The 26,528-nt window shown below is 42.0% G+C and overlaps 1 protein-coding gene across 9 annotated transcripts in view; it reads left to right on the plus strand.

The window, feature by feature from the left end:
* The window catches only part of pcnt (pericentrin), a 194,484-nt gene that overhangs the window by 39,046 nt on the left and 128,910 nt on the right, over positions 1 to 26,528 (plus strand). For all 9 annotated transcript variants that reach the window (XM_078403749.1, XM_078403752.1, XM_078403754.1 and 6 more), the window contains 7 exons: positions 4,708 to 6,828; positions 8,034 to 8,129; positions 13,157 to 13,333; positions 15,557 to 15,812; positions 18,890 to 18,969; positions 23,313 to 23,481; positions 26,077 to 26,213. In XM_078403749.1, coding sequence (XP_078259875.1) covers positions 4,708 to 6,828; positions 8,034 to 8,129; positions 13,157 to 13,333; positions 15,557 to 15,812; positions 18,890 to 18,969; positions 23,313 to 23,481; positions 26,077 to 26,213 — 3,036 coding nt within the window. The remainder of the gene's footprint in view (positions 1 to 4,707; positions 6,829 to 8,033; positions 8,130 to 13,156; positions 13,334 to 15,556; positions 15,813 to 18,889; positions 18,970 to 23,312; positions 23,482 to 26,076; positions 26,214 to 26,528) is intronic.

The following is a 26,528-nucleotide window of genomic DNA, read 5'->3' on the forward strand; positions in this document are numbered from 1 at the left end:
TCAACTGGTCACAGACCTCCAGCCAGAATATCTATCTTCTGTCACAACCCTCTTTTTTCGATGAATAAGCCAGTTCTGAATCCATACATCCCAAATCATCGTGATCACGTACATCTTAATCTTCTGGATCAGCCTACCAAGAGGGACTTTATCAAAAGCCTTACTAAAAACCATGTAAACAATATCCATTGTCCTACCTTCATCAATTTATTTTGTCACCTCATCAAAAAAAGTTATCATGTTAGTGAGACGCAACCTGCCACGTACAAAGCCGTAGATAAGACACAAAAAAGCTGGAGTAACTCAGTGGATCAGCCAACATCTCTGGAGAAACGGAATAGGTGATGTTTCGGGTCGAGGCTCTTCTTCAGACTGAGAGTCGGGGCCTGAAGGTTTTGCTGATCTAAACTAAACCAGATGATATCTAACCAAGGCAGCTCTAATGATAAGAAAAGATTGAATTTATTTGGATCCCTTTTTAAAGAAAGAAAGTTGAGTGGTAGCCTGATATTCTTTAAAAGTATGATGAGTTACAGAATTGAAGGTGTTTCAATTTGTTGGAATCCAAAACTAGTCCTATTAGAAATATATAAAAGAGGATGTTGCCAGGACAAAGGCCTGAGCAAAAAGGAGAGGCTGTGGCTGGAAAAAAGGGCTTTATTCCTTGGAGTGCAAGAGACTGAGGGTTATTTTTAAATAGGAAGGCAGATTATTATCTGAATGGTGTCAAGTTAGGAAAAGGGGACGTACAACGTGATCTGGGTGTCCTAGTGCACCAGTCACTGAAAGGAAGCATGCAGGTAGAGCAGGCAGTGAAGAAAGCCAATGGAATGTTGGCCTTCATAACAAGAGGAGTTGAGTATAGGAACAAAGAGGTCCTTCTGCAGTTGTACAGGGCCCTAGTGAGACCGCACCTGGAGTACTGTGTGCAGTTTTGGTCTCCAAATTTGAGGAAGGATATTCTTGCTATTGAGGGCGTGCAGCGTAGGTTCACTAGGTTAATTCCCGGAATGGCGGGACTGTCATATGTTGAAAGACTGGAGCGACTAGGCTTGTATACACTGGAATTTAGAAGGATGAGAGGGGATCTTATCGAAACGTATAAGATTATTAAGGGGTTGGACACGTTAGAGGCAGGAAACATGTTCCCAATGTTGGGGGAAGTCCAGAACCAGGGGCCACAGTTTAAGAATAAGGGGTAGGGCATTTAGAACAGAGATGAGGAAAAACCTTTTCAGTCAGAGAGTTGTGAATCTGTGGAATTCTCTGTCTCAGAGGGCAGTGGAGGCCAATTCTCTGAATACATTCAAGAGAGAGCTAGATAGAGCTCTTAAGGATAGTGGAGTCAGGGGGTATGGGGAGAAAGCAGGAACGGGGTACGGATTGAGAATGATCAGCCATGATCACATTGAATGGCGGTGCTGGCTCGAAGGGCCGAATGGCCTACTCCTGCACCTATTGTCTATTGTCTAAAATCATGAGGTGAATAGATAGGGTGAACGAACAGGGACGTTTTTCCCAGGGTTGAGAATTAGAGGGCATACAATACAATACAATACAATATACAAACATGGGCAGGTGGGACTAGTGTAGCTGGGGTATGTTGGCAGGTGTGGGCTTGTTGGGTCGAAGGGCCTGTTTCCATGCTGTATCACTATGACTCTAAGACTGTCCTGGAAAAAGGAGGCATAAATGAGAGACGGGCAATTTGGGATCGAGCGAATCCCTTGTACAAGGGATGAAGTACATTTCAGAGGAAAATCACGAGGGCAAAAAGCATGCGATATCCGTAGTAGATAAATAAAGAATACCAAAAAATTGGTGGAGCCAAGAGAGATGAGTGAAGTCTTAAATGAATACGTATCCATATACTGTAAAGAAGGTCATGAGGAAATCAGGGAAGCTAACTGATGTATAGATATTGCAAAAGAGGAGGTAGGAAGTCTTAGTGTTTATATGTGCATAATTCCCTGGGTTTTGACCAAGTGTATCATGGGAAGTTGTGGAAGCAAGTGAAGAAATAGCGAGTGCCCTGGCATGGCCTTTGTATCTTCCGGAGGTACCTGAAGACTGTAGGGTGGCTAATATAGTGACTTTATTTAAGAAGGGCTGCAAAAGCAGGTCAAGAAACTACACGCCAGTGAGACAACATTTGTGGTGAAAGTTACTAGAGGGGGCTCCGAGGGACAGGACCTACCAACATTTGAAAAGGCAAGGACTTATCTCTGATAAGGGATAGTCAATATTGGTTTATGCATGGGTAATTTTGTCTCATGAATTTAAGTTTTTGAAAAGGTGGCCAAGGGGATTGACGAGGGTGAGGTGATAGACATTGACCATAAGACTTTAGCAAGTCCTTTGACCCGCTCTCTAAATGTAGAGTGGTCCTGAAGTTAAGATCCCATGAATTCAGATAGAGCTAGCCAATTGGATACAAAATTGCGTGCATGTATGGAATCAGAGAGTGGTAGTTGGGAGGTTGTTTTTCAGATTGAAGACATGGTGTTGGGATTGGTGTTGGGTCCACTGTTGTTTGTCATGTATATTAATGATCTAAAAAAAAAGTAGATGGTTCAGTTAGGACATATGTGGATAGTACCAAAATTAGTCGTATGGTGAACAATTGAGAAGGTAGTCTAAGGTTACATCTAGATCTTAATCAACTGGGGAAGTGGGCAAAGGAGTGGCGGAGAGGATTCAACTCTAAGAAATGTGAAGTTCTGCATTTTGGGAAGTTAAAACCGGGTAAGACATACACTTCAAAATATAAGGCCCTGAGGAACAGAGAAATCAAAGGGTGTAAGTACATAGTTTCCTGAAAGCAGTAATACAAGTAGACAAGGTGGAGAAGATGTTGTACGGCATACTTGCATTCATCAAATAGGGCATCAGGTATAGGAGTTGGGATATCATGTTTTTCGCTGTATTAGATGTTGACGTACAGGTTTGTAGGTTAATTGGCTGGGTAAATGTAAAAATTGTCCCTAGTGGGTGTAGGATAGTGTTAATGTACGGGGATCGCTGGGCGGCGCGGACTTGGTGGGCCGAAAAGGCCTGTTTCCGCGCTGTATATATATGATATGATATGATGATATGATAAGAATGCACGTGGAATATTGTGTGTAGTTCTTGTTGCCATACAAGAGGAAGGGTGTGATTAAGCTAGAGAGGGCGCAGAAAATATTCACAAGAATGTTATCGGGACTGGAAGGCAGAGTTATATCACTGCATCACTGAAATAAAATCTTGGCTTCAATCAAATTTCCTCAAACTCAACTGCAACAAATCTGAAATCATCATCATTGGTCCAAAAACGCTCACAAAATCCACCCAAAACTTCATCCTCAATATTGATGGTCTCCCAGTATCCACCTCCCCTCACATCCGGAATCTTGGAATCATCTTTGATCAAACCCCCTCCTTCGACAAACACATCAAACACATCACAAAGACAGCCTTCTTCCACCTCAAAAACATCGCCCGTCTCCGTCCATCCCTCTCCTCCACAGCTGCAGAAACCCTCATCCACGCCTTCATCACCTCCCGTCTGGACTACTGCAACAGCCTCCTCTATGGCTCACCCTCAAAAATCATCAGTAAACTTCAATACATTCAGAACTCCGCTGCCCGTCTACTCACCCACTCCCCGATCCGTGACCATATCACCCCCGTCCTTTACAAGCTCCACTGGCTCCCCATCCCCCAGAGAATCCAGTACAAAATCCTCCTCATGACCTACAAAGCCCTCCATAACCTGGCCCCATCCTACCTGACTGACCTCCTCCACAGGCACACTCCCACCTGCACCCTCCGCTCTGCTGCTGCCAACCTCCTGCCCCCCCCCCCCCCCATCCGGACCAAACTCAGATCCTGGGGGGACAGGGCTTTCTCCATCGCTGCTCCCACCCTCTGGAACTCACTACCCCAAACCGTCAGAGACTCCTCCTCACTCACCACATTCAAAACATCACTGAAGTCTCACCTGTTCAGCACTGCCTTCAACCACTGACCGTCACCTCACCTTCTGTCTCCTTTTTCTGTTCGTTTACTTATTTATCTATTTATTTTCTTCTCTATGTTCTAGTAATCCTTGTAAAGCGTCTTTGAGTGTTTGAAAAGCGCTATATAAATGTAATGCATTATTATTATTATTATTATTATTATTATTATTATATGGAGAGAATGGATACGCTGGGACTATTTTCCCTGGACTGGAGACTGAGGAGTGAGCCTGAGAGGTTTATAAAATGATTGGCATAGATAGATGGATGGACTTTTCTCCAGGATAGGGGTGTCTAAACTGGAAGGCATAGATTTAACCTGAGAGGGGAAAGATTTAAAGGGGCAGGTTTTTCACACAAAGATGGGTATATGGAACAATCTGCCAAAGGAAATGGTAGTGGCAGTACATTTACAAAGTTTAAAAGACATTCAGACAGGTTCATGAAATAGAAAGTTTTAGAGGGGTGTGGGCCCAATTCAGGCAAATGAGACTAGCTCAGTGAGAGACATTGGTCAGCATGGCGATTTGGGCCAAAGGCCTGTTTTGTTGTATATTGGTCTGACTCAGATTGGCAGAGATAGTGGCATAAAATTGATCCTGTGTTTCTAGAGAAGATGCAAACTACCATTTTGATGGGAATAGAAGGGGAAGTACCATGTTTTTAATACTGTTTTTGATGGTTCAAATGGTGTTTTCTTTTAAAGAATGCTAAAGACAAAGAGAACTGTCTTATTCAGATAGTTGAACAACAGAAAATTACTGAAAATACAGTGCAACAATTAAATCAATGGATGGAAGAAAAAGAGGAAGCCATTAAAGAGTTAAGGGAAAGTCTGAACAATAAAGAGAGCACCATGTCACAGCTACATCACTCATTGTCACTCTGGCATCAAGAAGTTGCTGAGTTCAATAATGTTGAATCTGCTAATGAGCAGAGACAACATCAGTCTCTCAAAGAAGTTGGTCCTCAAATGGACCATGTGGAAGACATGCAAAAGCAGGTTGGTCAAATAGATACTCTGTGGTATGTGGCTCAACTGAGGCGTGATCTGGAGACGATGCAGAGACAGGAAATAGCCCACTTAAAGCAGGAGCTGCGTGAACAAACCAAGCAAGAAATTGATGAACTGAATATTAAGCACAGAGCAGAGCTTGACTTTTTACAAAGTCAGATTCATAGCCATACTGATGGTGATCAAAATGAATTGATCTCTGGTCTAAATGAGAAGCTGCAAGAATCCTGTCTTGAGAAAGAAGAGCTCCAGCAAAAGTTAGAAAATATGATGGTGATCCCACAGGAGAAATCTGAAATTTATGAGCTGGACAGACATTTAGTGCAAGATCTGGAAGATCAGATTAAGATGTACAAATCTGAAAAAGAACATTTGAATGCTTGCTTGGCTCAAGAAAAGGAGACGAATAGGGAGCTGCATATCCAACATGAGCATGAAATTACAAATTATAGTATCAAATTAGAAATGATGGAGAGGGAGAAGGATGAAGTGTTGAGTCTGCTGGCTGAATCTCAGGAAGTAGAACTTGAGCAGCTTAAAACAAAAATGCTATTTGATCATGAAGCAGAATTGACCAAACTTCGGCAAGATATAGAAATGCAATATGGTCTGAAGACAGCGGCACTTAGAAAGGAAATGGACGATCAAAAAATAAATTCACAAAATATATTGCACATGAATAATATATCTGAAAACATCGAGGCAGCAAACCAAGAGAAGGTTGTTATGACCAAAAAATGTGCAGAATTATCAAAAGAGCTGCGACAAAGAGGGTTGGAACTGGAGAAGATGTATAAAGAAGCTAAAATGTCAGCCAGCCAAACACAGGAAGCTGAGCAGAAATGGAAAGCTGTGTTGGAAGAATTATCAAGCCTTCGATTAGAATTAGAAAAGGAAAGTGCAGAACGATTACGCTGTGAAGAACAATTGAAGGGCATGGTTCATGAGAGTGAAAAAAATGACCTGAAGATGCAGTCTGTGATAATAGCAGAGAAAAAAGTGAGAAAAGAGAAAGAAAGTGATTTAGAAATGTTAAAAGATATTAAAGATTTGAAACAAGAAAATCAGTTGTTGCTGGCCCAGCTAAAGGAGCAGGAGCAGCTGGTCAAAGAAGTTCAAGAACAAAAACTAGCTGCAGATTCAGTGAACAGTGAAGTGCAATCCTTGTTTGGTCGTCAGCTCACTGCATTGCAGAACCAACGGGATCAGCTGCAGAATCAACTTGATGTCCAAAAAAACAAGAATCAAACAATATCTGAATTCCTGGGACAGAAAACCATGCGGGAGGACTCCCTGTGCAAAGAACTTGAGGAAATTGAGACAAAACTGCGAGAGAAAGAAGAATGTGTGAAGCAACTAACTGATGAGAAAATGAAGCTTGATAGTAAGGTGTTATCAACTGCAAATGATTGCTTAAGGGTTGAAGAAATACTTGGTCAGATCAAAGCTGAAAATGATTGTTTGAAGAAAGACAAAGGAGATTTGATCAGTAAATTTCAAGATTTAGAATGTAAAATGCATTCTGAGGTTCAAGAGTTAAAGACAATCATAGAAAAACTAGAGGCCCTACATCTTCAGCAAACATCTGCACTGAAAATGGAGATTAGCAATCAAAATAAAGCTCAACATGAGATGGAACAAAGCCACAGTGAAAAGGTGCGAAGTATCCTGCGTCAACAGGAAGAGAGACGAATCAGTGCAGTGGAAGAGGCTCGGAAGGAAGTGTCTATCCAGTATGAGGAAGAATTAAATAAAGTGGAAGAGCTGTACCTGTCTGACATTATGAATTTAAAAACAGAACACCAGAAAGAGGTATATCTGGTTATTAAATACCTGAAAGCATTGTAATTGCTTATGATTGTGGGTCTTGGATATCTTTATTGGGATTAGGATATCTTTGGGTATGGATTTTAGATTGTTGTCCTTTTACTGACCTTAATTTCTCATTTGAGCGTGTACTCTTTATCAATGTTTTTTTGTCTTTTCAGTAACCCTGCAAAGTCATTAATCAATGAAGTGAGATTATGGACCTATTTTTAAAAAAAAGACACATTTCCATTTTGTTTGTTTTCATAGCCTGCAGAAACCCAATCAACCATTTGTTTGTTTCAGCAGGCCAGCTGGGTGGTTTCAGGATTTCTCTTGCGTCTGAATTCTGGAAGTAGATAGAATTATTCAGCATAGAAACAGCCCCTTCAGCCCACTGAGTCCATGCAATCTATTGGGTTTTCATTACACTCACTTTATATAACCCCATTTTATTTTCCCCACATTCCTCTCAAACTGCCTCAGATCCTGCTACTCATCCACACACTGGCAGCCAATTAATTTACGATTTTGCACACTGTTGCATGTGGGAGGAACGAGTCCTGGAGAAAACCATGCAGTCACAGGGAGAGTATGCAAACTTTACTAGGTCAGATCAGGATTGAACCCTGGTGCTGAAAGGTAGTGACTCTACCAACCATGCCACTATGTTACCCAATGTTGTTGCCACATTTTTGTTCATCGTTGGATCAACTCAAGAGCAGAACCCAGAGTGCAGCACATGTAACCACAATGATTTTGAGGGAAACTTTAGTCTTATTGAGAGAGAGGATGGCAATAAGCATTTTGCACACAGTACATGTCCATGACAGATGAAAGCAGGCTGACCTATGCCATTGATTTTGCAGGAATGAGAGGGATGGATGTTATTTAAAAGTGGCAGCTAAATTTATTGCAGGCACAGTGAATTAAAGCCAATTGAAAATGGTTTTTCTCACTGAAGGGAAGCGGGTGGGAGAAATCAGGCATTTTCTGTGACTTCCAGATATTTACAGGTGCATAAATGGATGCTAAATGTACATTTCCCAGCTTCTCCAGGATGGCCTTGATATTAAATCCTAAAGCTTGCTGTGCAGGGTATTGCCTTTGAAATATATTTGAAGTAACACAAGGTTTTACAATTAGTGGTGGGGATGCGGAGTTGTATTTATGTAAAATGTTTTGTGCTTTTGCTTTAACTTACTTTTCAGTCAGAGGAGTTAAATGCACAAATGAATAAAAAAGTGCTGGACTTGCAACAAAAAGAGGAAGATGAAAGGAGAAAACAAATTGGTTTAATTAAACAGGTAAGAATTTGTGCAGACAATTTGCTGTGGACTTCTGTTTGATGCTGCTGTTTATGATTCATGGGAGATGGTTGTAATACAGTAAACTCATTTTAATGTAGCCCTTTGTAACAGATTTTGTTTACAGTGAATGGGTCCGCCAACCCACCCCCGGCCGCTTAGAACACAGGATTCCGATACCACCCCTGACTCGCAAGGTGCACCAGCGAGCCCTTCTTCACCCTCTACACAGTCCCTTTGACACGGTTAATGTAGAGGCTCACATTGTAGCTGGCGCCGCTTTCTTCAGGCCACCGACAGGGCGCACTCGGTCAGCGTGGGACTCCCTCCCCTCTCACCTGCTGCTGCTTCCTTCTATTGGCCATTGCTTTGTCTGCTCAACCGCTGCCCCCGCCTCCATCTCCCATTGTTCTGTCCTCTTGGCTTCCACCTCCCACTCCATGACTGCCGCCACCTCCTCCTTTCCCGGAGTCGCCGACATACTCCACATTGGAAGTGGCAGTGGGAGAAAGGGTGGGGGGGATCACCACGGTGACCGAGCGTGTCTTGTCGTTGGCCACGGCTTGAAGAAAGTGCGGGCCCCAGGCGCTACAACGTGAGCCGCAATAACAGCCAGGTCACCGGATGAAGAAGGGCTCACTGGTGCAGACCAGCGGCATTGGCGCCTAGTTTTAAGGTGAAACAACACAAAGTGTTGGAGTAACTCAGCAGACTGAATCAGTCTAAAGAAGGGTCCCAATGTCGCCTATCCGTGTTCTCCAACGATTCTGCCTGAGCCGCTGAGTTACTCCAGCACTTTGTGTCTTTTTGTGTATTAACCATCGTCTGCAGATCTCTGTAGGAAGGAACTGCAGATGTTAGTTTACACCAAAGATAGACTGAAAAAGGATCTCGACCCGAACTGTAACCCATTCCTGCTCTCCAGAGATGAGTTACTCCAGCATTTTGTGTCTATCCGCAGATCTTTGTTCAACTACATACAATGATAATACCTTATTCAGTTATGAGACAAACGGCAATAATGGGCACCATTCCTCCTTCAACCCCCCCCCCCCATGGTCTGTTATAATGAGGGTTTACTGTATTGAAATGTATGTCATGTTCTGAAGACACCATGGTGAATATGATATTGTAATTAATGGAAGCTGTGGGTTATTAAATAAAGCTTTCTTAAAATTTGATAGAATAATTTAAGTATTACTTCTGAAAGTTGATCATAGCATCAGTTGCTGAAACCAGCTACAGGTAAAAATTATCTGTTTCACCATGAAAGAAACCTGTTAACACGGCAAAAATAAAAGGAAAAAAACACTGGCCCTTTACCCCCTTTTCCCCATTGACACAATCGTTTTTCTAACATGATTTTCCACAAAATTTGATTTTTCAGGAATGCGACAATAATGGATTATTACTGAACTGCCCATATCTGATAACTAGACAAACATTTGAGATACCATTTCTGGGACCAGAGCAACCCTCTTATTATTTCTGTTGGAATTAAACACATTAATATTTATAGCATTGGAAATTATTTGTAGAAGTAGATATTGTATATTGTGAAGTAATGTAAGATAAATTAATTGTCTTAAATTTTAAATTTAGGTTGTAGGCTAAAATGTTAAATTTCAGGAGGGATCTAGAAACAACTGAATAATGTAGGCAGATTCAAACGTTTATAGGGAGGCTGGATAGGTGACTGAAGAATTATGGAGAGAGCAAGGAGAGTGAGATTGTTGGATTGCTATTGCATAAGTCCGACATGGACTTAATGGGCTGATCAGCCACTCTCAGAGTAATGATTCTTTGAACAGATTTTTTTTTTTAAATGGAAAGGGGCAATTTGAGGTTTGGCTGCTTTGGAGGAAGATCAATCTACTCGATCACTTTATTTTGTTAATCTTACGGAACCTCGGACGAAGTTAGAGACACTTACACAGTCCTGCTCACAGTACTGGAGAAAGAACACAATGTATATGAATTGGGAGCAGAAATAAGACACTTCAGGGTTTCAAGGTCCTTGAATCCATTAGCAGGATTTGAATGTAATTTTAAGAAAGCATTACAAGTTTACCAGGGTACTCTTTTGTCACCTTGCTTCTCCATCTATAGTGCCCTCCATAATGTTTGGGGCAAAGATCCATCATTTATTTATATGCCTCTCCACTCCACAATTTGAGATTTGTAATAGAAAAAATCATATAGTGTTAAAGTGCACATCGTCAGATTTTATTAAAGGCCATTTTTATACATTTTGGTTTCACCATGTTGAAATTACAGCTGTATTTATATATAATCCCCCCATTTCAGGGTACCATCATGTTTGGGACACATGGCTTCACAGCTGTTTGTAATTGCTCAGGTATGCTTAATTGCCTCCTTAGTGCAGGTATTAGAGAGCTCTCAGCGCCCAGTCTTTCCTCCAGTCTTTCCATCACCTTTGAAAACTTTTATTGCTGTTTATCAACATGAGGACCAAAATTGTGCCAATGAAAGTCAAAGAAGCCATTATGAGTGGGAAATAAGAATAAAACTGTTTGGGACATCAGCCAAACTTTAGGCTTACCAAAATCAACTGTTGGAACATCATAGAGAAGAAAGAGAGCACTGGTGAGCTTACTAATCACAAAGTGACTGGCAGGCCAAGGAAGACCTCCACAGCTGAAGACAGAAGAATTCTCTATAATAAAGAAAAATCCCCAAACACCTGTCCGACAGATCAGAAACACTCTTCAGGAGTCAGATGTGCATTTGTTAATTACCACTGTCCACAGAAGACTTCATGAACAGAAATCCATAGGCTACACTGCAAGATGCAAACTGCTGGTTAGCCACAAAAATAGGATGGCCAGGTTACAGTTTGCCAAGAAGTACTTAAAAGAGCAACCACAGTTCTGGAAAAAGGTCTTGTGGACCGATGAAATGAAGATTAACTTATATCAGAGTGATGGCAAGAGCAAAGTATGGAGGAGAGAAGGAACTGCCCAATACCACCTCGTCTGTGAAACAAGGTGGTGGTGGTGTTATGGCCTGGGCATGTATGGCTGAAGGTACAGGCTCGCTTATCTTCATTGATGATACAACTGCTGATGGCAATGAATTCTGAAGTGTGCAGACACATCCTCTCTGCTCAAGTTCAAACAAATGCCTCGAAACATTGGCCGACGGTTCATTCTACAGCAAGACAATGATCCCAAACATACTGCTGAAGCAACAAAAGAGTTTTTCCAAGCTATAAAATGGTAAATTCTTGAGTGGCCAAGTCAATCACCCGATCTGAACCCAATTGAGCATGCCTTTTATATACTGAAGAGAAAACTGAAGAGGACTAGCCCCCAAAGCAAACATAAGCTAAAAATGGCTGCAATACAGGCCCTGCAGAGCATCACTAGAGAAGACACTCAGCAACTGGTGATGTCCATGAATCGCAGACTTCAAGCAGTCATTGCATGCAAAGAATTTGCAACAAAATACTAAACATGACTACTTTCATTTACATGGCATTGCTGTGTCCCAAATATTATGTTGCCCTGAAATGGGGGAGACTATGTATAAACACTGCTGTAATTTCTATATAGTGAAACCAAAATGTATAAAAATGGCCTTTATTAAAATTTGACAATGTGCACTTTAACCATATGTGATTTTTTTCTATTACAAATCTCAAATTGTGGAGTATAGAGGCAAAAAAAAAATGATGGGTCTTTGTCCCAAACATTATGGAGGGCACTGTACCTCTGCTGTAAAAATATCTCAAACTACTTCCTTTACCTTTTAGAGACAAAAATACCTGTCCTCAGAGAGAGAGAGAGAGAAAAACAATCACCTAATCTTAAAAAGATGGCCACCAGTGTCCTATAGAACTGAAGTATAATTCCTACTTTTATATTAATTTCCATAAAGCAAATAATTGTCGCATCTATTAGCTTTCTTAATTAACTATTTAGTAGCTTTTAAAGAAGCATGCATAAGGGTGCTCGGATCTCGCTGTATTGCGGTGCTGTACAATTTCCCTTCCTTTAGATAATTTTCTTAAACTTTTCCTGCCAAAATGGACAATTTTATAATTTCCTACATCACACTACATCTGTTTGTGGCCTCGTATCCTTTTCACAATTATCTTTGCAGTCATGGAAAACTTGAACTCATTTCTAGACATGGTGCCAAAAACTTAGAGTGGAGGGAATTAAAAAAAAAAAAATATATATATATATTCACAAAATGCTGGAGTAACTCAGCAGGTCAGGCAGCATCTCAGGAGAGAAGGAATGGGTGATGTTTCAGGTCGAGACCCTTCTTCAGACTGATGTCAGGGGGGCGGGGCAAAGGAAGGATATAGGTGGAGACAGGAAGTTAGAGGGAGAACTGGGAAGGGAGAGGGGAAGAGAGGGACAGGAACTATCTAAAGTTGGAGAAGTCAATGTTCATACCACTGGGCTGCAAGCTGCCCAAGCGAAATATAAGGTGCTGTTCCTCCAATTTCCGGTGGGCCTCACTATGGTCTAAAGTTGGAGAAGTCAATGTTTGCTCAGTCCGCCTTAACCAACCTGATCTCCTGGTGGCTGAGCACTTCAACTCCCACTCCCAGTCTGACCGTTCTGTCATGGGCTCCTCCAATGCCTTAGTGAGGCCCACCGGAAATTGGAAGAACAGCACCTTTGTTTAATATATATTTTTATATATATATATATATACATACATTTATACATGTAGCTTAGCACAAAATTGTTTGCTGCAGACTGGATACTGAAGTAATAACAGCCTGTATTTAAATCCTCTGAATAGACCCAAGAGCTTCTGAACTAATTAATTTGTTTTTTGAAGTATGATCACGTTTGTCAACATGCCTACCATGTTTGCAACTCTAAAAGGAAAGATATTGACCCAGTTTTATCTATTTAGCTTGCCCAGGAAAATGTTGACCAGAAAGCTTTCTCTGCAATTTAATATTCTTGCTTTTGTGTCTGCGAACCATATCGAAGCTGTGTTTGGAGCTTTCACTAAAAAACAATTGTTGCCGTTACTTGTAGGTTCATGAACGGGAACATAATCGAGAGATGAGTACATTGATTAGCAAGCACAAGGACAAAGTGGAACAACAACGTGCAAAACTGACTCAAGAACAGCAATCTCTGTTTGATGATATTCGTGTTCGTTTGGACACGGCACATGAAGCAGAACTATGCCAAGCTCGGCTACAGATACAGGTTAGTTATTATTGGCGAATGACGGAATACGTTATTGAGAATGTGGGTGCTGACCAGATATATTTGCCATATATTGTTCCCTAAGGTGATGGAGCTTGATGAACTGCTGCAGCAAGTGTACACACAATAATTAAGGGTGGTGCAGTGGCTTAGCTGATAGAGCTGCTGCCTCACAGTGCTCAGATCCCTGGGTTCAATCCTGACCTTTGGTGCTGTCTGTATGGAATTAGCAAATTATTCATGTGACCCACCGCCTTGCCAACAGTCTGTCTCGTCCCTTCCTTCTTTGTTGTTTTTTAGTATCAATGTTTTAGTGTTCTTTAGCTTGTTTTATGTGGGGGGTGGGGGTTGGGGAAACTTTAAAAAAATTCTTACCATGACTGAGATGCAATTTTTTTTTTCCCGTATCGTATCTCCGTTGGCACTGCGGCCTAACATTGTGGTGTTGGCGGGCTCTGCTGGAGATCAACTTGGGGAGATCCAACCGCGGGAGCCTGCGGACTTAATATCGTGGAGCTGGCGATCCCTCTAGGGGATCGACCGCGGGAGCCAGCGTACAACATTTTGAAGCTCGCAGGTCCCTGATTGGAAACCGACTTCGGGAGCTCCAAGCCACAGGAGCACTGCCTCGATGCGGGGGCTTCGACCGCCCCGACGGCTGGGGCTTCGACCGCCCCGACTGCGGATGGCTCGACCGCCCCGGCTGCGGATGGCTCAACTGCCCAGACCACGGGAGAATAAAGAGGAACAAGATTAGACTTTTTTGTCTTCCATCGTAGTGTGGGGAATCTGCTGTGGTGGATGTTTATGTTAACTTTTATGTAGTTGTGTCTCTTGCTTTTTTTTTTAGTATTTTCGAGTTTCACTGTATCTTAATTGGTGCACATGACAATAAACTGGCCTTTGAGCCTTTGTGCATGTTTCTTCCAGCTGCTCTGATTTTCTCCCACATCATAAAGACATGCAGGTTAATTGCCCACTGTAAAACTCAATCAGATTTGTGAGACATGATCTCCCATGTATAAAACCATGCTGACTGTCCCTAATCATCCCTTGTCTATCTAAATGCATGCATATCCTATCCCTCAGAATACACTAGTAACTTTCCGACCACAGATGTTAAGCTCACTGGCCTGTAGTTCCTAAGCTTTTCCCTAATTCATGAAGCTATGGTCATCCTAAAATTTGGTCATTGTTATAACTTGCAACTACTGTTATTTGCCTGTTAGCCCTCTGATTTGCTTCAGTTAATTATATCTCAATCTTAAGTTTCTTGCTTCTGTTGATAAATCCCTCGAAAGCTTTGTCCTCCTTTTGTCCTATTTCTTCCAGATGGTTGCAGATCCAGATCTATCTTAATTGTGCCTGAATTGACATCTATGTTTGCAACCATCAAATTCCTGTCTGCCTTTCTATCCTCTAATATCCTGTCTCCCTCTCCTCCTTTCTCTTTTAATAAAGGGTTTCCCTGGGTTACAAATGCCTAATTTATGGAGACACAGAAGAGTTTCCATAAATATTATTAGATTCAAACGAGAACCAATCTTGGGGGGTGGAGGGGTCGTAATGTTTACTTAAAAATTAAAGTGCTAGAGAAACTCAGCAGATCAGGCAGCATCTTTGGAGGGGATGGACAGATGGCTTTTTGGTTCGGAGCCATCATCAGTCTGATGCACTGAGTTGCTCCAGCACTTAGATGTTGCCTGACCCACTGAGTTAGAGTCATAGAGTCTTACAGCATGGAAACAAGCTCTTCGATCCAAGTTGCCCACACCGGCAAACATGTTCTATCTGCACTAGTCTCGCCTACCTGCATTTGGCCCATATCCCTCTAAACCTGTCCTATCCATGTATCTGTCTAATTGTTTCTTAAATGTTGCGATAGTACCTGCCCCAACTACTTCTTCCGGCAGCTTGTTCCATACACTAACCACCCTTTGAATGAAAAAGTTACCCCTCAGGTTCGTATTAAATCTTTCACCCTCACCTAAAACCTATGTCCTCTGGTTCCTCGAGCACTTTGTGTTTTGCTTAAGATTCCAGCATCTGCAGTTCCTTGTTTCTGTGTATGTGGATAGTTTTTCAATGCAAAATAAACTTTTCCAAAGGTTTGGAAGAATGTATTTAACTAAGCATGCGCTGAGGGTTACACAAGGTTACTAACATATCCGCATTGCCATCTATGATTTCTGTAATCTGAGAAGAACGCTTTATTTCCAACAGACAGAACACAGTCTGGAACTGGAGTCCCTTCGTCTGAGTCTAAATAACATGCACAGGGCTCAACTTGAGCTTGTGCAGTCTAACTTGCAACGCGAGAAGGAGGAGTGTCTTGCTGAGCTACGAGAAGTGCTGAATGATAAACGACGACAGGAGGTGGCAATGCTGCAGAACAAACAACAAATTGAATTGGAACATGTTAGGGAACAAAACCAGCAGCAAATGGAACAATCTCTAAAGAAGCACCAACAGGAAATTGGTAAAGTATTTTGTTAGATGAAGGCCCTTGATTTCTATTTTTTAGGATTGCACATTTTGTGTTGTAAAACTTCCTTGAAAATGCCACTTTAAAATAGATTGCCAATCTGCATTTATGTACAAGGAAAGTTGTTTTAAATTAATGTTAGCTTTTAAATATTTTCTTAGATAATCTAAATGTCCTTGGATAAACTAAGCTTGTGCCGAGGGACAATATTATTACATCCTTGATTTGAAGAATATGGACAATATTGGCACCATCAAATGGTACATTGAATCCGAGTGAAATAGGGCAATAACAATTCTCATTGCTTCCTCTTTTGGATGTTTCCTCTCCATTGTCAAGCCTTCATATATCATTTTCTATACAAAGCACACATATCTGCACCTGCCTTAACTAATCCACCACCTGAAATGCGTGTTTGCAAAACTTTAAGACTTTAACATTCTAATGATATCTTGGGTATCTATCTAACATCTTGGAACAAATTCAGCTCATCTAAAACTCCATGTACCTTCTTAAACAATGCTAAATCAAATTAATCCTATTAGGAATCACAGCATGGAAACAAGCCCTTCAGCCCAACTTGCCCCACCGACCAAGGTATCCCGTCTACATTAGTCCCACCTGCCCGTGATTGGCCCATATTCCTCTAAATGTTTCCTCTCCATGTGCCTGTCCAAATAGCTTTTAAGTGTTGTTATAGTACCTGCCTCAACTACTTCCTCTGGAAGTTCGTTCCTTAAACCCATGTGAGGAAAAAATTGCCCCTGAGGTTTCAGTTACTTCAAAAGACTCGGTCAAATTCATAAAACAATCTCCCACGTACCGCAAGGTTCGGTGCTGGGACCCCAGCTATTTACGATATACATTAATGACTTAGACGAAGGGATTAAAAGTACCATTAGCAAATTTGCAGATGATACTAAGTTGGGGGGTAGTGTGAATTGTGAGGAAGATGCAATAAGGCTGCAGGGTGACTTGGACAGGTTGTGTGAGTGGGCGGATACATGGCAGATGCAGTTTAATGTAGGTAAGTGTGAGGTTATTCACTTTGGAAGTAAGAATAGAAAGGCAGATTATTATCTGAATGGTGTCAAGTTAGGAGGAGGGGGAGTTCAACGAGATCTGGGTGTCCTAGTGCATCAGTCAATGAAAGGAAGCATGCAGGTTCAGCAGGCAGTGAAGAAAGCCAATGGAATGTTGGCCTTCGTAACAAGAGGAGTTGAGTATAGGAGCAAAGAGGTCCTTCTACAGTTGTACCGGGCCCTGGTGAGACCGCACCTGGAGTACTGTGTGCAGTTTTGGTCTCCAAATTTGAGGAAGGATATTCTTGCTATGGAGGGCGTGCAGCGTAGGTTCACTAGGTTAATTCCCGGAATGGCGGGACTGTCGTATGTTGAAAGGCTGGAGCGATTGGGCTTGTATACACTGGAATTTAGAAGGATGAGGGGGGATCTTATTGAAACATATAAGATAATTAGGGGATTGGACACATTAGAGGCAGATAACATGTTCCCAATGTTGGGGGAGTCCAGAACAAGGGGCCACAGTTTGAGAATAAGGGGTAGGCCATTTAGAACGGAGATGAGGAAGAACTTTTTCAGTCAGAGGGTGGTGAAGGTGTGGAATTCTCTGCCTCAGAAGGCAGTGGAGGCCAGTTCGTTGGATGCTTTCAAGAGAGAGCTGGACAGAGCTCTTAAGGATAGCGGAGTGAGGGGGTATGGGGAGAAGGCAGGAACGGGGTACTGATTGAGAGTGATCAGCCATGATCGCATTGAATGGCGGTGCTGGCTCGAAGGGCTGAATGGCCTACTCCTGCACCTATTGTAAAAAATAAAATAAAAAAAAATAAATAAATAAAAACCATGCTGACTGTCCCTATTCAATCCCTATCTATCCAAATGCATATCCAACTTGTTCTTTAGAATCCTCTCCGGTAACTTGCCTACCACAGATGTTAGGCTCTATAGTTCTCAGGCTTTTCCTTGCCGCCCTTCATAGATAGAGACACAATATTAGCCACCTTACACGGTTTTTTCGCACCTCACCCGTGTCTAATGATGATTTGTATATCTTAGCCAGGATGCCTGTAATTTTTTCTCTAACTTCCCATAATGTCCATGGGTATATCTGATCAATCCCAGGAGATTTATTTACCCTCATATGCTTTAGGATGTTCAGCACCTCCTCGACTGTAATGCAGACGCTCCTCAAGGCATCTTCATTAACTGTCCAAAGTTCCCCAATCTTCATGCCTTTCTCCACAGTAAAATCGGAGGAGAAATACTCATTGAGGATTTTTCCCAATTCCCGTGGCTTCACACAGAAATGACCCCTTTGGTTTCTGAAGGCCCTACTCTCTCTCTGGATACCCTCGTTCGCTTAATCTACATACTAAAACTCTTGTATGTTTGTTTGTTTGTTCCTGAACTATGGGCAAAAAGGTACACGATCGCGCGACAATTTTAGGCCAACCTTACTCACCGTGGTCCTTTTGGTGCTAATGGAAGAAGTTTCATTGAAATCGGTGTTATATTTTTTAAGTTATTCACATTTTAAAGTTTAAATCTATCCTGTGAAAGTGTGTTGGGCTTTTAATAGAAAAACTGTCGAACATTCTGGAAAGACTGGAACTCTGGCAGCATTAAAGTCCCAAATGCATTGGATTAATGGAATGTTACTGTAATTGCAGTCACTTTAAAGCACAGGCACCTCTCAATCAGCTGTGTAATGATCTGCTTCAGTGCTGTTAGGTGTGGGTTAAGTTTCAGCCAGGATGCTGCTCCTGTCCTGACAATGGTTTTATGAACTTTTACACCATTTAAAAGAGCCGGACACAACCTCTGAATAGAGTGCCTTCAAAGAACATTTTGAACATGAATAGACTACCTTCAAAGAACAGTTTGTAATGGGTGTCCTATTGAATCACCAGCCTGGGTCAAAACCTGAAGCTATATTCTCCCAAATTGAGCCAATTAAGTTATAATGAATGAAACTTATGTGTTTGAATTTGTGCTGATTGATGGTAGGTATGGCAGACGAGCTGATGTCCTATCCTATACTTTTGTTTTCAGAGAATTTAAGGAAGGCTTTGGAAGAAGAAATGACACATCTGAAGATCAGAACGGTAGCAGAAGAAGCAGAGAAACTGCAAGTATGAAAAACACTATTTAGATATTATTTTTTTTGTGTATGAAGGAACTGCAGATGCTGGTTTGGAGGGGAGGGGGGTGGGAGGGGGGGAAAAGCCGAGAAGAGAGCTGGAAAAGAGGAGAACAGGACAAAGCCTTGCAAGTGATAGATGGATTCAGGTGAGGGGGAGGGGCGGGTTGGTAGGGAAATGGTTCTACATACCTCGGAGATGAAAAGACAAAAAGTGTAAGGTAAGGATAGAAGAGTTAGGGATTGAAGCCAGAGGAAGGAATATCGGTGGAGGGCGTGGGTTGGGGGGGGAGAAATTAGTGCAAGTCTGGGTGGGGCACTGGGAAGAGAGGGAAAGGGAATAAGGGGGGGGGGGGTTGTGTGATGACCTAAAATTGGAGAATTCAAAGGGAATGTCTGTGATAAGGTGTTAAAATGCTTTTGGGGGGGAGTTTTCAGAGTTTCATGGGGACAGAGTTGTTCAATATAAGATGGTGGGACATGCCTGTAAGGTTAGGGTTATTTGTGTAGGTCAAGAACGTAGCATAGTGCTGCACAGGAACAGGACTTTCAGCCGAACATGTGCCAAGTTAAACCGATCTTATCTGCCTGTACTTGATTCATACCCCCTATTCCCTGCACTTCCATGTGCCTTTCTGAAAGCCTCTTAAACACCACTATCGTATGTCTCCACCATCACCGCTGCCTCCACTACCATCCCTTCAATGCGTTCTAGGTCCCCGCTCTTCTCTGTGTAAAATAACGCCCAGCACTTCTCTATTAAACTTTTCCCCTCTCTCCTTAAAGCTTTGCCGTCTAGTGTTGGAGATTTTCACCTTGGGGGAAAAAAGTTCATACTGTCCTCCCTATCTATGCCTTTCATAATTTTACATACATCAATCAAGTCTCCCCTTAATCTCCAACATTCCAGACAAAACAATCCAGATGTATCTAACCTCTCCCTGTAATCCAAAGGAAAAAAACAGAACATGGAAAATTCAGGACAAATTTAAGCTGGACCTGAGAAAAACCTAACTAAGTTAGTCTGGATGACAGGGAAATGTGGGTGAAACCAAGCTGATTTGCCTGATGGTGCGTGACATATGGGAGATGGTATTTTGGTTGTGTCATTTGTGCTTGATGTGATTCTGACATGCCAGCGGACGCATTGGTGATCATTTTCCAATGTTTGATAGATTCAGGACCAGTTCCTGTCGATTGGAGGGTAGCTAATGTTATCCCACTTTTTAAGAAAGGAGGGAGAGAGAAAATGGGGAATTATAGACCAGTTAGCCTGACATCAGTGGTGGGGAAGATGCTGGAGTCAATTATAAAAGAAGAAATTGCGGAACATTTGGATAGCAGTAACAGGATCGTTCCGAGTCAGCATGGATTTACGAAGGGGAAATCATGCTTGACTAATCTTCTTGAATGTTTTGAGCATGTAACTAGGAAAATGGACAAGGGAGAGCCAGTGGATGTAGTGTACCTGGACTTTCAGAATGCCTTTGATAAGGTCCCACATAGGAAATTAGTGGGCAAGATCAGAGCACATGGTATTGGGGGTAGGATGCTGACATGGATAGAAAATTGGTTGGTAGACAGGAAGCAAAGAGTAGGGATTAACGGGTCCCTTTCAGAATGGCAGGCAGTGACTAGTTGGGTACCGCAAGGCTTGGTGCTGGGACTGCAGCTATTTACAATATACATTAATGACTTAGATGAAGGGATTAAAAGTAAACATTAGCAAATTTGCAGATGACACAAAGCTGGTGGCAGTGTGAACTGTGAGGAAGATGCTATGAGGATGCAGGGTGAGTGGGCAGATTCAGTTTAATGTGGATAAATGTGAGGTTACCACTGTGAACAGGAAGGCAGATTATTATCTGAATGGTGTCAAGTTAGGAAATGGGGAAGTACAGAGATCTGGGTGTCCTTGTTCATCAGTCACTTAAAGTTAGCATGTAGGTACAGCAGGCAGTGAAAAAAGCTAATGGCATGTCGGCCTTTATGAAAGGAGGAGTTGAGTATAGGAGCAAAGAGGTCCTTCTGCAGTTGTACAGGGCCCTAGTGAGACCACACCTGGAGTACTGTGCAATTTTGGTCTCCAAATTTGAGGAAGGATATTCTTGCTATTGAGGGAGTGCAGCGTAGGTTCACTAGGTTAATTCCCAGAATGGCGGGACTGTCATATGTTGAAAGACTGGAGCGGCTGGGCATGTATACACTGGAATTTAGAAGGATGAAAGGGATCTTTTTGAAACGTATAAGATCATTAAGGGATTGGACACGTTAAAGGCAGGAAACATGTTCCCAATGTTGGGGGAGTCCAGAGTTTAAGAATAAAGGGTAGGCCATTGGGAACGGAGATGAGGAAAAACTTTTTCAGTCAGAGAGTTGTAAATCTGTGGAATTCTCTGCCTCAGAAGGCAGTGGAGGCCAATTCTCTGGATGCTTTCAAGAGAGCTAGATAGAGCTCTTAAAGATAGCGGAGTCAGGGGGGATGGGGAGAAGGCAGGAACGGGGTACTGATTGTGAATGATCAGCCATGATCACATTGAATGGCGGTGCTGGCTCGAAGGGCCGAATGGCCTACTCCTGCACCTATTGTCTATTGTCTATTGACCAGACTCGACACAGAGAAGGAAATAAAAAAGGATGGCAGGTGGAAATGGCTCTTGTCTAGACAAGAAGAAAGGAAATATTAACTAAAGTTAGAGAATTCAGCATTAGGTACGGAAGGATGCAACATGCTTCGATGGAAGATGAGATGTTGTGAACCTTGAATGCTATACATTAGACTGAAAGAAGTACTTCACCTGGAAAGAATGATTGGTTCTCAAAATGGTGAAAGAGGAGAGGTGAAAGGACATGATTAGTTTAGAGATACAGGCAATTTGGCCCACTGAGTCCACGCCGACCAGCGATCACCCGTGCACTAGTTCTATCCTTCACACCAGCAACCATTTACGAAAGCCAATTAATCTACAAACCTGCACGTCTTTGGAATGCGGGAGGAAACCCATGCAGTCACAGGGAGAATGTGTAAATACCGTACAGACAGCTCTTTCAGTCAGGAACAAACCTGGGACTTTAACTCTGTAAGGCAGCAACTCAACCGCTGCACTACTGTGCCACCTGGTGTTGCACCCTCTGCTGTTGTATGGGGAAAGTGTCATACAGTGGGGAGTGGTATGCAGGAATGGAAGAGTGTACGAGGGATTTGGGAATCGAGCAATCCCAATAAATTGATGAAAGGGGACAGGGGGAAAAATATTTATTGAGTGGTGGAGTCTCATTGGAGCTTGTTGAGAAGGATGATGTTGAATGTAGAGATTGGGGGCTCGAAAGGTAAGCACCTTCAAGGGGGAATGGGGTGAGAGCAGAGTTGTAGGAAATAAATGAAATGTGGTCAAGAGAACAGTCCACAATGACAGGAAAGCCACGGTATAGAAAGAAGGAAGATATTTGGGCAGAAAAATGGTGGGTGGAGCTGAATCTGAACATGTGGAATGCTCCATTTGGGAAGTCAAAAACAAGGGCAAGTATACAGTTAATGGTAGGTCCCTTAAGAGCATTGATGTACAAAGAGATCTGGGGTCTGAAGGCCATAACTTCTTGAAAATTGTAATACATGGACAAGATGGTAAAGAAGGCATGCGGCAAGCTTGCGTTTATTTGTTGGGGCAATCAGTATAAAGTTGTGTTGCTGCTGTTGTTAGACCATAGTTAAAACTTGGGTTAGTCCACATTTGGAATATTGTGTGCAGTGTGCCTACTATAGAAACGATGTGGAGGCTTTGGAGAAGATGCTGAAGGTGTCCTCTGGGAATTGCCCGAGTTAGAGTTATAAGGGAAGCTGGACAAGCTTAGATTGTTCTTGATAGAAGACGAAATACAGATAGATAAGGTTTCCTCAAAATACACTCCTCAAAATTCAGTTCCTTAAACATCAAGTTATCTGCCCAAATATTTCTGACTTTCTTTCAAGTGGTTAATGAATATAGAAACTATTGTTTACAGTTATAGGGAATAAAAATATAATTTGTGCCATTATAACATCTTGTGAATAATTAAACCTATTTTGATAAAAATTGAAAACATAGATCCCAAAGACAATAAGGACACTTTGACGAATAGAACCCTATTAATCAGAGAAACTTTAAAAATGCCTTTTTTGAATCAAAGGTACACATTAGTTCTAAAATGTTAATAATTTTGCACGTTGTTGATGTTCTATTGGTGAGTGTCAAAACATCATCGTTTAAAAACAGAAGAGCAATTTTTCTTTTTTTGGTTTGATTAATCTTCTATGTTTTGTACTGATTAATAACAATTGGCTGTGCATTCCACCAGAGCATGCAAACGGAGTGGGAGGAAGAGAAGCAGTGCATTGAGAACCAGAAGCAGACAATATCCACAGAGCATCAAACTGAGTTGGAAGAATGGTCAAAAAAGGTGGAGACACTTCAAAATGAACTTGAAGCTGTGCATAAAGAAGTGGCATGTCAAAAGTTTGAGAAAAGTAAGAATAAGTTATCAGATCATTTAAATGTTTCAGCAGTGGAACCAACATTACTTTTGAAAAGCAGTCCAATTGGTGCTTACTCTGTTTCCATGCTTCTGCAAAATTCTCCTCAGAGTACTGTGTCAGGGAGAATGGGTCCTCCACATAACAAGCGTAATATTAATAACTCACCCTGGAGTTATTCAAATAAATTTCTTCTGTTTCCTTTCCAAAACTTGTGTCTCTTTTGAAAGTGACATGTCCAATATTTGTCTTAAGATTTCAGTTAAAACTGAACTATTGTCTATGATTTTAGCTAACTTCATGGCTTTGTGAAATCTGATGAAGGGTCTCGACCGAAACGTCACCCATTCCTTCTCTCCTGAGATGCTGCCTCACCTGCTGAGTTACTCCAGCATTTTGTGAAATAAATATCAGCAACAGAAATGGTCAGAGAAATGGCAGATGGAGTTTAATCCAAACAAGTGTGAGGTGTTACAAATTGTGAGGTCAAATGTAGGGGGGGAGGGGAATATAGAATTCATGGCATGAATTCATGACCCTGAACAGAATTGATGAACAGAGGAATCTTGGAGTCCAAGTCCATAACTCCCTGAAAGTGGTAACATAAGTAGATGGAGTGATAAGGAAAGCATATAGCTTGCTTTCCATTGAGTATCGGAGTCAGGAAGTCATGATGCAGCTATATAGGACTTTGGTTTGACTGCAGTTATGGTCGCCGCATTACAGAAATATGTTGATGCTTTGGAGAGGGTGAAGAGGAGGATTACCAGAATGCTTGGATTAGGGGGTGTTAGCTGAAGGGAGAGATTGGACAGATTTATATTGTTTTCTCGGCAATGCTGGATGCTGAATCCTGGTAGAAGTACATCAAATTATAAGAGTGATAGATTGGATAAACGGTTAGAACATTTTCCCGGGAAGGAAAAATCAAATACTGGAGGGCATTGTTTTAAGATGAAAGGGGCAAAGTTTAAAGGGGATGTGCTGCACAACATTTTTATGAAGAGGGTGGTGAGTGCCTGGAATGGTGGTTGAGGCAGATACTGCAGTGGCATTTAAGAGACTTTTGGATAGGCATATGGTTTTGCAGGAAATGGAGGGAAATGGTTATATGTAGGCAGAGGAGATTAGTTTGGCTCATTACCTTTGTGACACTGTTCCAATATTGTTCTCACTACTCATCCCCTTGCCGCATTTTTCTTGAAACCACATATGATGCAGCACTTATCCCTTTGCCTCTTCCCTTCCCATCAACCAGGAGTGCAAAGGTTTTTTCAGTTGAAGTAGCGATTCACTTACACATTCCAATCTGGAGTACTGCATTTCGTGTTCAAGATGTGGTCTTCTCTACATTGGAGAAATGAAACATAGATTGGATGACTGCTTTGTGGAGCCAATGCATTCGTCTGCTGGGACACCACTGAGCTTCTTATTACCTACCACTTTAATTTCCAACTCAGGCTCTAAGCTATTGATCTGTGGCCTTGTATACTGTTACAATGAGGCCCAGTGCAAGCTTTAGAAATAATGCCTCATCTTCCATCTGGGAACATTACAGCATTTTAGACGACCGGACCAAGAGGACCCATTGGTCCCAAACCTCTCCTGCACCTCTCCTCCCTCCCCCTCTCCATCTCTCCCCCCCCCTCCCATTCCCCCACTTCCCCCCCATCCCCCCTTCCCCTCCCCCTCTCAGCTCCTTCCTCCCTCCCCCTTCCCCCCTCCCTTTCCCCCGCCCCTCCCTTCCCCACCTCTCCCCCCTCCCCTCCCTTCCCCCCGCCCCTCCCTTCCCCACCTCTTCCCCCCCTTCCTCTCCCCCCCCTCCTCCATCCCCCTTATCCTCCCTCCCTAGGAGATAGATTTAAACGTTAAAATGTGAATAACTAAAAATATAACCGATTTCAATGAAACATCTTCCATTAGCACCAAAGGGATGATGGTGAGTAAGGTGGGCCTAAAATTGCCGCGCTATCGTGTACCACTTTGGCTGTAGTTCAGAACAAACAAAAAAACAAACAAGAGTTTTAGTATATAGATGTTGAATTCTCCAACTTCAGGTAACTTGATTTCTGCCTGTACCAGTTGTCCATCTAACATTGGCTCAGCAGCTGTGTTTTTTTTCCCCTCTGAAGTGAAGGACATGCCCAGCCTGACCTGCTTTCATGCTCTACATTTTGCAAATTTTGTGTTCTTTTATCTATATTCTCAGACTCTAACTGCTCCCATTTATTCATTGATAGATAACTGTGTTAATATCTTATCTCCATTGTCACCCCAGTTTTACCCTACCAGAGAAATCCTCCTCCTCCTTCCCTGCAGCTTAACCAGCTTCTTTTGTTTCCTTCCCAGTTCTGACAACAGATCTTGAACTTGAAATGTTATACTTTTCATTTCCCACAGATGCTGCCTGACCTGCTGGTGTTTCCAGCATTTTCGATTTTTATTAACTTTGAGAAACTCTTATTGCACTAATATTTTTTTATTTTCTCAGAAACTTGGAAATTAGTAAAATTGTCACAGATATAAACTTTTCAATGATTTCTTGCAGATAATTGTCACGGAGATAAACTTTTCAATGGTCTCTTGCAGATGAGTATCAGAATTTGGAGAGTCTTTGCCAGATGAGCTTGGCAAAACTTCAAGAACAATTTCAACATGAATACGAACAGAAACAGGAGGAATTGAAGAGAGAATTTGAGGAGAGGGAACAGGAGCATCGTGCAGAGGTGAGTGGAACTAATTACTTGTAATTGGAAATTTATTTTAACTCTCGTCAAGATTATTTTGAAAACTCTTATTCAATATATCGTAGAAATATTACATATTTCACCAGAGGCAAGGTGAGTTCTCTTCTCCCACAATAATACATTTATTGCCTACCTGGTAGTTTCTCCAGAATGCTGGGTATTTGTTTTTAGATTTCTAGTATCTGCAATACTTTTCTTTTGGATCATTGTTTATTCTTCTGCACCATGCTAACAGAATATTTGAGCAATTTTGTCTGGAATCGTATTAGTTTATTTCTGTCATGTGTGCCAAGA

Source organism: Rhinoraja longicauda, chromosome 8, assembly GCF_053455715.1.
Source record: "Rhinoraja longicauda isolate Sanriku21f chromosome 8, sRhiLon1.1, whole genome shotgun sequence".
NCBI classification, from domain to species: Eukaryota; Metazoa; Chordata; class Chondrichthyes; order Rajiformes; family Arhynchobatidae; genus Rhinoraja; species Rhinoraja longicauda.